This window comes from Chionomys nivalis, unplaced genomic scaffold, assembly GCF_950005125.1.
Source record: "Chionomys nivalis unplaced genomic scaffold, mChiNiv1.1 scaffold_29, whole genome shotgun sequence".
NCBI classification, from domain to species: Eukaryota; Metazoa; Chordata; class Mammalia; order Rodentia; family Cricetidae; genus Chionomys; species Chionomys nivalis.
Window position 1 is genome coordinate 5,953,049 of NW_026646888.1, and position 12,084 is coordinate 5,965,132.

Genomic DNA, 12,084 nt, shown 5'->3' on the forward strand with positions numbered 1-12,084 from the left:
GTGTCTTGGTCCAGTCTTTGCTGTGACTGACTCCCTGGGTGTATCACCTCAGTGTAGGAGTAGGAGCCTTTCCTTTCCAGATGGATTCCTCAGCACCAAAACATGGACGCCTGATAGTCCAATGACCCGTGGACAAAATGGCGAATGTGGGGTGTAGTGTGGTATCGAGTAGAACACAGGAGACCCTGCAGCCAAAGCTGAAGGTTCATTTGCTCCCTTCGGGGGTCCTTGAGGCCTGTCTGGCAGACAGGCACTCACCACTCTGAGTGGGTATCCTTAGTGTAGGAGCATGAAACTGTTCCTCAGCAAAGGACCTTGTAGACAAGGCAGGCTTGGGGCTGATCGTGGGTAGGAAAGAAAGTCCTGCAGCATGAGCTGGGGGAAGGGGTTTGTGCTCTATTCCAGGACAGTCAGCCCCTGGATAGCACACACTCACCCATCCAGATGGAATTCCTCAGCACCTATACAGGGATGCCTGGTAGCCCAATGAGCCAGGGACTATAGGGAGAATGTGACAGAGAGGGCGGTGCTCAATAGAGCACAGGAGACCCTGCAGACCCAAGCTGAATGTTCCTATGGTCCCTCGTTTGGAACCTTCTGGCCTGCCTGGTAGGCAGGCACTCACTGCTCTGGGTGGGTAACCTTAGTGTAGGAACGGGAAAACTGTTCTTGAGGAGAGAACTTAAGAGACAGCAAGGCAGGCTTCTGCGGGGGAGATGGGGGCTGGTCATGTGTAAGAAAAGGGGCCCTGCAGCAGAAGCTGGGGGAGGGTGATTTGTGCTCTCTTCCAGGAGTGTCAGCACCTAAATTGCACACCCTAACCCATCCAGAAGTAACTCCTCAGCACCTAAACAGGGACGCCTGGTAGCCCATGAGCAGGCAAAAAAAGGAAACAAGCCTACTTGATTGTAAAGCATAATTTTTTAAATGTGTTCTTGGATTCTGTATGACAAAATTTTATTGAGAATTTTTGCATCAATGTTAATGAGTGATATTGGTCGGTAATTCTCTTTCCTGTTTTGGTCATTGTGTGGTTTTGGAATCAGAGTGACTGTCAATTCAAAAAAAAAAAGAGTTTGAGAATGACTCTCTGATTCTATTATGTGCAACACATTAAGGAGTATAGGTATCAGCTTTTCCCAGAAGTTCTGATAAAATTCAGCATTGAAATCATCTGCTCCTGAGCTTTATTAGCTTGGGAGCTTTTTTTATGACCGCTTCTATTTCCTCATGACTCATAGGTCTATTTAAATTGTTCACTTGTTCTTGATTTAACTTTGGTAAATGGTACTTATCGAAAAATATGTCAATTTCTTTTATTTTTCCAACTTTATGGCATACAAGCTTTTGTAAAATGACCTAATGATTCTCTACATTTCCTCAGTGTCTGATGTTAAGTCTCCCTTTTCATTCCTGATCTTGTTAATTTGGGTATTATATCTGTACCTTTTCTTTAGTTTGTAAAATTGTTTGTCAATCTTGTTGACTTTCTAAAAGAACCTGCTCATTGTTTCATTGATTCCTTGAATTGTTCACTGTGTTCCTATTTTATTGATTTCAGCCTTCTGGTTGATTATTTCTGGTCTTCTACTACTCCTGGGTGAGTGTGCTTCTTTTTTTCTAGAGTTTTCAGCTGTGTTGTTAAGGCTCTAATGTGAGCTTTCTCCATTTTTTAATGTGTGCAATAAAAGCTATTAACATTCTTCTTAGCACTGCTTTCATTGCTTCCCACAGGATTGTTTATGGTGTGTCTTAATTTTCATTGAATTTAAGGAAGACTTTAATTTCTTTCTTTATTTCTTCCCTGACCCTGTTGTGGTCAATAGTTGACTGTTCAGCTTCCATAAGTTTTAGGCTTTCTTGGGGTAGAACTATGTTTAAATTCTTACTTTAATCCATGGTGATCTGATAAGACACAGGAGGATACTAATTTTTTTTATATCTAAGGAAGTTTGCTTTGTTACACAGTATGTGGTCAGTTCTAAAGAAGATAACATGAGATGTTCAGAATTAGGTATATTCTTTCCCCTTTAGGTTGAATGTTCTATAAATGTCTGTTAAGGCCATTTTTTTCATTACCTCCTTTAATTCTATTTTTTCGCGATTTGTTTTCTGTCTGATTGATCTGTCCACTGGTAAGACAGGAGTGTTGAAATCCCTTCTATTAGATCTGGGTTTTGATGTCTGCCTTTAGATCTAGTAATTTTTCTTCTAAAGAAGTGGGTGCTTTTTTATTAGGGACATAGACATTCAGGATTGTGACTTCATCCTGATGAATTGTTCCTGTTACGAGTAAAAAGTCTCCATCACCATCTCATCTGATTGATTTTAGTTTTTCGTCAGTTTTGTTAGATATTAGTATAGCCACACCTGTTTGTTTCTTAGGTTCATTAGAATGAAAAACCTTTCCCAACCCTTTACTCTGAGTAGATGTCTGTCTTTGTGGTTAAGGTGTGCTTCTTGTGAACAGCAGATTGTTGGTTCCTGTCTTTGCATCCAATCTCTTTGCCTCTGTCTTTTTTATAGGTGAATTGAATACATTGATATAAGTGATATTAAAGACCAGTGGTTGTTAACTCTGGTTATTTTTTTTTCATTTTGGTGTTAGAGTATTTTGTTACCCCTTTTTGTGTTGTATTTGTAAAGATTTGCTAGATGTCTGAGTTATTTGGGCGTTGTTGGATTTCTTCGGTTGTGATATTCCCTCCATTTCTTTTAGTTATGCCGTCTTTATGGCTACATATTATTTAAATTTGTTTTTGTCCTGGAATGTTTGACTTTACATTGATGGTGAACTAAACCTTGGCTGGGTATAGTAGTCTGGCCTTGAATCTATGGTCTCTTACTTTCTGTAGCAATCTATCCAAAATCTCCTGGCTTTCATTGTTTCTATAGACATGTCAGATGAATTCTAAAAGGTTTATATTTATAATTTACTTGAGAGTTACCTTTGTAGCTCTTAATATTCTTTCTTTATATTCTATGTATTGTGTTTGATTATTATAATGTGAGGGATTTTTTGATTCATTCTATTCGGTATTCTGTATGCTTCTTGAACTATTATAAGAATATCCTTTTTTGAAGTTCATTGAATATATTTTTGGGACTTTGAGCTGCAATTTATCTTCTTCTTATACCCCTATTATTTTTATGTTGGGTCTCTTTATTGTGTCCCTGATTTCCTGGATGATTTGTGATGAGATATTTTTAGATATGCTGTTTTCGTTGAACAGTGTGTTTATTTTCTCTATATAGTCTTCAGCATCTGAGATAGTTTCTTCTATCTTTTGTATTCTGTTGGTTATGCTTGCTTTTCTCTGTAATCTCTGTTTGTTTACCTAGATTTTCCATATCCAGATGGCCCTTGTTTCTTGTTTTTTTCATTATCTTCATTTTAGTTTTCAAGTCTTGACCTGTTTCCATTATCTGTTTGATTGTTTTTTCTTGGTTTCCTAGGGTATCTTTTCGGAATCATTTCTTCAAACTTTTTGTTATTCTTCTCATCCATTTCTTTAACGGAGTTTTTCACATCCTGTTTAAGGGACTCTATCATTTTCATAATATCTATTTTTTCTATTTCTTCTGCATAAGTGTGTTCCCGTCTTCCTGTTGTACGTTTATTGGATTCTGGTGTAATCATGCTTTTCAGGTTGGTGGAGGAAATTGTCTTCTCATTTCTTCCTTCCATTGCCTTCTGATGGATCTTCTGGTACAGAATCAGAGCCACTTGCTGGCCAAGGACATCTCAGAAAAATGGACTAGCTTGCTGTTTCCAAACTGAGTGAAACAAAGAAAATCCTGCCCGGTTGCACTCACCACACCATCCCAGAGCCTCAGCCCTCAAACAGTCTGAGCAGGGGTATTTTATGGCCTCACAGAAGGGAATGTATTCCTGGGAGCAAGCTGGGATGGAATCGGATAAGAGAGGCAGTAACTGGGGAGAGAAGCTCCTGCAGAATGACCACAAAGTTTAGGGCGTTTGGGGGTGTCTGTGCTCCATTAATAGCATCGGCCAACCATTCAGGAACACACTCGACTTGCTGATGGAGCTACTCTTCAGAATCAGGACCACCTTCTGTTCAGGGAACTCACAGATAAGAGGACTAGCTTGCTGCTTGAAGATCAGTGAAACAAACAAAATTCCTTCCTGGCTGCCCTCACCTCCTGACTTTATTTCTTTTCCTATCTAAATAACAAGGCATATGAAAGAATATACAATAATGTGACTTGCTTGTTTTGGCAAGGGTCATTCATTACATGAATTCAGACTTGTTCTCTATTGTCATTTGATTGGAACATATCAGTACACTCTAGTGAGCCTTGAATTGACAACTAAAAGGCAGAGAAGCATTTCTATTTTGAAGCATACTCAATATAAAACATAAAATTATGGATATGGCAGAACGGGATGCAGAGAAATGTAACCTTAACTCTTGAGCACATAACTGTGAAAAAAGATTATAAGAAAATGCTTTACACTAAGTATCAAGATCACTAAAATTTGTACCCAAATTTTTCATTTGGTGTACATGCGCTACACAAAAAGAACACTGCATATGCCAGACCGAGATCTCATGTAAGGGAAAAACAAATTTTTAATTTATTTATTACTTTAAAACAATCTATTTTATATACTAGTCCTAGTTCTTACTTCCTCTGTTTCGTCCACTCCCCCCAACTTTACCCTCCCAAACTCCCATTCACTGCTCAGAGATGGAAAGTCTTCTCATGGAAAGTCAGCAAAGTCTGATACATCACTTTGATGCAGGATCAAGTCCCTCTCCCCTTATCTAGTGTGAGCATGATAGCTATCCCTCCAGAGTAAATGGGGTTGAAAAAACGAATTCAAGAAATAGGATTACATACCTGTCTTACTGCCAGTGGGACCCACAGTCTGCCCAAGCCATATACATGTCAGTCACATTCAGACAACCTAGTTTTGTTCAATGTGGTATTCTCAGATGTCATCCCTGAGTCAGTGAGCCCCCACTATCTCAGGTAAGCTTTCTCTGTGCATTACCCCACTGTGGTCTTGACTTCATTGCCTGTATACTCTCTCCTGCCTCTCTTCAACTGGACCTCAGTAGCTTCGCTCACTGTTTAGCTATGGATCTTAGCATCTTTTTCCATCAGTGGTTGAATAAAACTTCTATGATGATATTAGAGTGGTCAAGAATGTGATTACAGATGCAGGCCAGTTCAAAACCCTCTCCACTAGTACTAGAATTTTTATCTGGGACTGTTTTTATGGATTACTGAGAATTTTTCTGGCAGCAGTTTTCTCTCTAAGCCTAGTATTGCATTCTATATCAAGATATTTTCAGGGCAGACGCACGTGCTGGGGGAGACCAGTGGGCAGACGCACGCTGCGGGCGGAGACCAGCGGGCAGATGCGGCAGAGACAGGCATGCAGACGCGGCAGGAGACTGGCACGCACACGCGGTGGAGACCTGCGGGCAGAAGTGGCAGTGACAGGCGCGCAGATGTGGCAGAGACCGGCAGCGGTGGGATAGTCTAAGCATGAAACAGTGAAGCCCACACTGAGAGCAGATCGCCCCACTACTATTAAATCAAGTAGGTTTCTTGGGACCTAACCTGCAGATTGGGAGGCCTTGTATTGGCGAGATCCACTGGCCTGCCCTGAAGACACTTCTGGGTGGGGAGAGTGTTCTTGGCCCACGGCGGGTCACAGGAAATGTAGCAGGGGAATTCCCAGACCCCCTTGACCCCTCGGTTAGTGTGTGAGGGCTGGTACCCTCTGCTGGGGCTGCTCTTCCTCTGCTGCCACCTCTCTCCCCCTGGCCCAGCTTGCGCCCCGGGGATGCTGTCACTCTCCCTCCCTTACGCTGGGCCATGGGATCACCCAGTTTAGCCTATTTGGGCTCTGGGTCAGGAGCTCAGGACAAAGGGCAGTGGGAGATTCTCTGTTTTGTTGGCTGGCCCACAGAATAGTAGGCCTTTTGTTGGTGAGATCCCTGGCAAACGGAGAGCCTGGCCCTGTTCCTGAAGACCCTTCTGAGTGGTGAGAAGGATCTTTGCCCATGGTGGGAGACAGGACACGGAGCAAGGGAATTTTGTAAGCGAGACCACTGGCCCAGCAGGGAACCTGATCCTGCTTTAAAAGACCCATTAGATAGCATTGATAGGAGGAGATGGGCAGGCACCAAGGCAAGAATTCACCCAACAATCTGAAAAAAACATGAAAACACCAGAACCCAATGATCTTACATCAGAAGGACTTGAACACCCTAAAACAGAAGTAGTGGAAAAATTGACTTTATGAAAGCAATAGAGTCCCTTAAACTACATTTAAAAAAATGCCCTTATAGAAATGGATGAGAAATATAACAAAAGGTTTGAAGAAATGGGTAAATACGTGAATGATACCCTGGGAAACCAAGAAAAAAATGATCAAACAAGTAATGGAAACAGTTCAAGAATTGAAAACTGAAATGAAAGCAAGGAAGAAAACACAAACTGAGGACCAGCTCGGTATGGAAAATGTAGGTAAACCAGCAGAGAATAAAATATCAAGCATAATCAATAAAATACAAGAGATGAAGAAAGAATCTCAGATTCTGAGGACACCATAGAGAAAGTAAATGCACTGATCAAAGTAAATAGCAAAGTCAACAAATTCTCATCACAAAACATTCAGGAATTATGGGACACAATAAAAAGACCAAACCTAAGAATAATAGGTATAGAAGAAGGAGAATAGTCACAACTCAAAGGCACAGAACATATTTTTAACAAAATTCTGGAAGAAAACTTTCCCAACCTAAAGAAAGATATTCCTTTAAATATTCAAGAAGCATCCAAAACACCAAAGAGACTGGATCAAAGAAAAACATCCCCTCACCATATAATATTCAAAACACAAAATATAGTGATTAAATAAAGAATATTAAGAGCTGCAAAGGAAAAAGGGCAAGTAACTTATAAAGGTAATCCGATCAGACTTACACCTGACTTCTCTATGGAAACTATGAAAGCCAGAAGGTCCTGGATAGAGGAACTGCAGAAACTAAGAGACCACGGATGCAAACCCAAACTACTAGACCCAGCCAAGCTATCATTCACTATCAATGGAGAAAACAAGACATTCCTGGTAAGAACAAATTTAAACAATAGGTAGCCACAAATCCAGCCCTGCAGAAAGTAATAGAAGGAAAATCACAACCCAAGGAATCCAACATTGCTAACACTGCCTACAATAACTCAGGCATCTAGCAACCCTTCAACAGCACAACTCAAAGAAAGGAGACACACAAACTCTACTACCACAAACAATAAGAATAACTGGAGCAAACAACCACTGGTCATTAATATCACTTAATATGAATGGTCTCAATTCACCTATAAAAAGGCACAGACTTAGATGTTGGAGACAAAAACAGGATCCAACATTCTGCTGTTTGCAAGAAACACATCTCAACCACAAAGACAGGCACCTACTCAGAGTAAAGGGTTGGGAAAATCTTTTTCAAGCAAATGGTTCTAAAAAAAAGCAGGTGTGGCCATACTAATTTCTAACAAAACTGACTTCAAACTAAAATCAATCAGAAGAGATCGAGATGGACATGTTATAATCATAACAGGAACAATTCATCAGGGTGAAGTCTCAATTCTGAATATCTATGCTCCTAATTTAAAAGCACCCTTGTATCTAAAAGAAATATTACTAAAATTTAAGGCAGACATCAAACCACACACACTAGTAGTAGGAGACTTCAACAAACCTCTCTCACCAAGGGACAGGTCAATCAGACAGAAACCTAATAGAGAATTAAGGGAATTGTTGGAGGTAAAGGCTTAACAGACATCTATAGAACACTCCACCTAAATAGGAAAGAATATACCTTCTTCTCTGCAGCTCATGGAACCTTCTCGAAAATTGACCACATACTCGGAAACAAAGGAAACCTCCACAGATACAAAAAAAAATCAGTTTCCACCTGTGTCTTATCAGATCACCATTGATTAAAGTTAGAAGGCAACAACAATGATACCCCAAGAAAGACAACAAATTCATGGAAACTGAACAGACATCTACTGAACCACACATGGGTCAAGGAAGAAATTAAGAAAGAAATTAAAGTCTTCCTTGAATTTAATGAAAATAAAGAGACAACATATTCAAACCTATGGGACACGATGAAAGCAGTGCTAAGAGAAAAGTTCATAGAACTAAGTGCCCACTTAAAGAAAATGGAGAAAGCATACATTGGGGACTTAACAGCACACTGGAAAGCTCTAGAAAGAAAAGAAGCAGACTCGCTCAGGAGGAGTAGAAGACTGGAAATGATCAAACTGAGGGTAGAAATCAACAAAATAGAAACACAAAAAACAGTCCAAAGAATCAATGAAACAAAAAGTTGGTTCTTCGAGAAAATCAACAAGATTGACAAACCCCTATCCAAACTAATTAAACGACACAGAGAGAACACGCAAATAAATAAGATCAGAAATGAAAAGGGGGACATAACCACAGACACAGAGGAAATTCAGAGAATCATTAGATCTTACTACAAAAGCCTATATGCCACAAAACTGGAAAATGCAAAGAAATGGATATTTTTTTAGATAAGTACCACATACCAAAGCTAAACCAAGAACAGGTAAAAGATCTAGTAGACCTGTTAGTCGTGAAGAATTAGAAATTGTTATAAAAAATAGTCCTTCCTAAAAAAGTCCAGGAGCAGATGACTTCAATGCTGAATTCTACTTGAACTTCCAAGAAGAGCAAATACCTATACTCCTTAACGTATTTCACAATATAGAAACAGAAGAGTCATTGCCTGATTCCTTTTATGAATCTACAGTTACTCTGATACCAAAACCACAAAAGACCCAACCAAGAAAGAGAATTACAGGCCTATCTCATTCATGAACATTGACGCAAAAATTCTCAATAAAATACTGGCAAACCAAATCCAAGAACACATTGGAAAAATTATCCATTATTATCAAGTAGGCTTCATCCCAGAGATGCAGGGCTGGTTCAACATACGCAAATCTATCAATGTAATATAAATAAACTGAAAGAAAAAAACCATATGATCATTTCACTAGATGCTGAAAAAGCATTCAACAAAATTCAACACCCCTTTATGATAAAGGTCTTGGAGAGATTAGGGATATAAGGTTCATACCTAAATATAATAAAAGCTATTTAAATCAAGCCAACAGCTAACATTAAATTAAATGGAGAAAAACTCAAAGACATCCCACTAAGATCAGGAACAGGACAAGGATGTCCACTCTCTCCTTATATCTCTTCAATATCGTGCTAGAAGTTCTAGCAATAGCAATAAGACAACATAAGGGGATCAAGGTGATTTGTATTGGAAAGGAAGAAGTTAAGCATTCATTATTTGCTGATGATATGATAGTATACATAAGCGACCCCAAAAATTCTACCAAAGAACTCCTACAGCTGATAAATACCTTTAGTAATGTTGCAGGATACAATATCAACTCAAAAAAATCAGTTGCCTTCCTATACACTAAGGATAAAGAAGCAGAGAAGGAAATCAGTGAAGCATCACCCTTCACGATAGCCACAAATAGTATAAAATATCTTGGCGTAACTCTGACCAAGGAAGTGAAAGATCTATTTGACAAGAACTTTAAGTCTTTGAAGAAAAAAATTGAAGAGGACACCAGAAATTGGAAGGCTCTCCCTTGCTCTTGGATTGGGAGGATCAACATAGTAAAAATGACAATTTTACCCAAAGCAATCTTTAGATTCAATGCAATCCCCATCAAAATCCCATCAAAATTCTTCACAGATCTGGAGAAGACAATAATCAACTTTATATGGAAAAGCATAAAACCCAGGATAGCCAAAACAATCTTATACAATAAAGACTGTCTGAAGGCATTACCCTCTCTGACTTTAAACTCTATTATAGAGCTACAGTATTGAAAAAAGCTTGGTACTGGCATAAAAACAGAGAAGTTGACCAATGAAATCGAATAGAAGACCCTGACTTTAACCCATAAACCTATGAACACCTGATTTTGACAAAGGAGCTAAAAGTATTCAATGGAAAAAAGAGAGGATCTTCAACAAATTGTGCTGGCAAAACTGGATGTCAATCTGTAGAAGAATGAAAATAGATCCATGTCTATCAACATGCACCAAACTTAGTCCAAATGGATTAAAGACCTCACTAACAGTCGGAACACACTGAACCTGATAGAAGAGAAAGTGGAAGTACTCTACAACACATGGGCACAAGAGACCACTTCCTACGTACAACGACAGCAGCACAGACATTAAGGGCATCATTGATTAAATGAGACCTCCTGAGATTGAAAAGCTTCTGTAAAGCAAAGGACACTGTCACTAGACAAAAAGGGAACCCACTGACTGTGAGAAAATCTTCACCAACCCTGCAAATGACAAAGGTCTGATCTCCAAAATATATAAAGAACTCAAGAAACTAGACCGTAAAAGGCTAATCAACCCAATTATAAAATGGGGCACTGAGCTGAGCAGAGAATTCCCAACAGAAGAATTTCAAATGGCCAAAAAACACTTAAGGTCATGCTCAACTTCCTTAGTGATCAGGGAAATGAAAATCAAGAAAACTATAAGATACCATCTTACACCTGTCAGATTGGCTAAAATCAAAAGCACCAATTATATCCTTTGTTGGATGGTTGTGGAGAAAGGGGTACACTCATCCATTGGTGGTGGGAATGCAAACTTGTGCAACCACTTTGGAAAGCAGTGTGGTGGTTCCACAGGTAATTCGGGATCAACCTACCTCTGGACCCAGCAATACCACTCTTGGGAATATACCCAAGAGATGCCTTATCATACCACAAAATATATGCTCAACTATGTGCATAGCAGCATTGTTTATAATAACCAGAACCTGGAAACAACCTTGATGCCCTTCAATGGAAGAATGGATGAAGAAATATGGAATATATACATATTAGAGTACTACTCAGCAGTAAAAAACAATGACTTCTTGAATTTTGCATGCAAATGGACAGATATAGAAAACAGTATCCTGAGTGAGGAAAGCCAGCCCCAATAAAAGGAACATGGGATGTACTCACTCATATTTGAATTCTAACCATAAATAAAGGACATTGAGCCTAGAATTTGTGATCCTTGAGAAGCTAAATAAGAAGGTGAACACAGTGAAAAACATATAGGCATCCTCCTGAACAGTAACCTTCATCACACGATCAAAGGAGACAGATACAAAGACCCACAGTGGAGCACCAGACTGAAATCTCAAGGTCCAAATCAGGAGCAGAAGGAGAGAGAGCACGAGCAAGGAACTCAGGGCAGTGAGGGGTGCACTGAGATAATGGGGATGTTCTATTGGGAACTCACCTAGGCCAGCTGGCCTGGGTCAGAAAAAGCATGGTATAAAACCAGACTCACTGAACATAGAGTACAATGAGGACTACTGAGAACTCAAGAACAATGGCAATGGGTTTTTGATCCTACTGCACATACTGGCTTTGTGGGAGCCTAGGCAGTTTGGATACTCCTCCTACTAGATGGGATGGAGGTGGATGGTCTTTGGACTTCCCACAAGGCAGGGAACCCTGATTGCTATTAGGGCTGACGAGGGATGGGGCCTTGATTGGGGGAGGGAAATGGTAGGTGGTCTTGGGGTGGAGGCAGAAATCTTTAACAAACATATAAATAATTAAATAAATAAGAGATATTTTCTTCATTTTTCTCCATCTCTGTCCTTCTTGAATCTCAACCATCCCATTCTTAAATTTCTCCTTCCCTTCCCCTTCTTCCATCTCCATCCTCTTCCTCCCACCTTTCCTCCTCCACTGTTCCCAATTGTTTCGGGTGCTCTTTTCTGTTTCTACTTCCCAGGGCTATCCATGCATGCATCACTTAAGATCCTCCATATTACCTTCTTGTTGACAGATGAGTTTATCCTGCCTATTCCCAGAGTGACTTACTTCTAACGAGCACACAGAGGCTTATATTAATTATGAACTATTTGGCCGATTAGCTCACACTTATTATTGGCTAACTGTTACATTTTATATTAACCCTTAATTCTTTTCTATGTTTAGAAACATGGCTTA

General features: G+C 39.7%; 1 protein-coding gene across 1 annotated transcript in view; it reads left to right on the forward strand.

Moving 5' to 3' along the window:
* Window positions 1–6,494: 6,494 nt before the first annotated feature.
* LOC130869068 (protein phosphatase 1 regulatory subunit 14B-like) overlaps window positions 6,495–12,084 on the forward strand; it is a 119,108-nt gene continuing 113,518 nt past the window's right edge. The window contains exon 1 of the mRNA XM_057761161.1: window positions 6,495–6,507. Coding sequence (XP_057617144.1) covers window positions 6,495–6,507 — 13 coding nt within the window. The remainder of the gene's footprint in view (window positions 6,508–12,084) is intronic.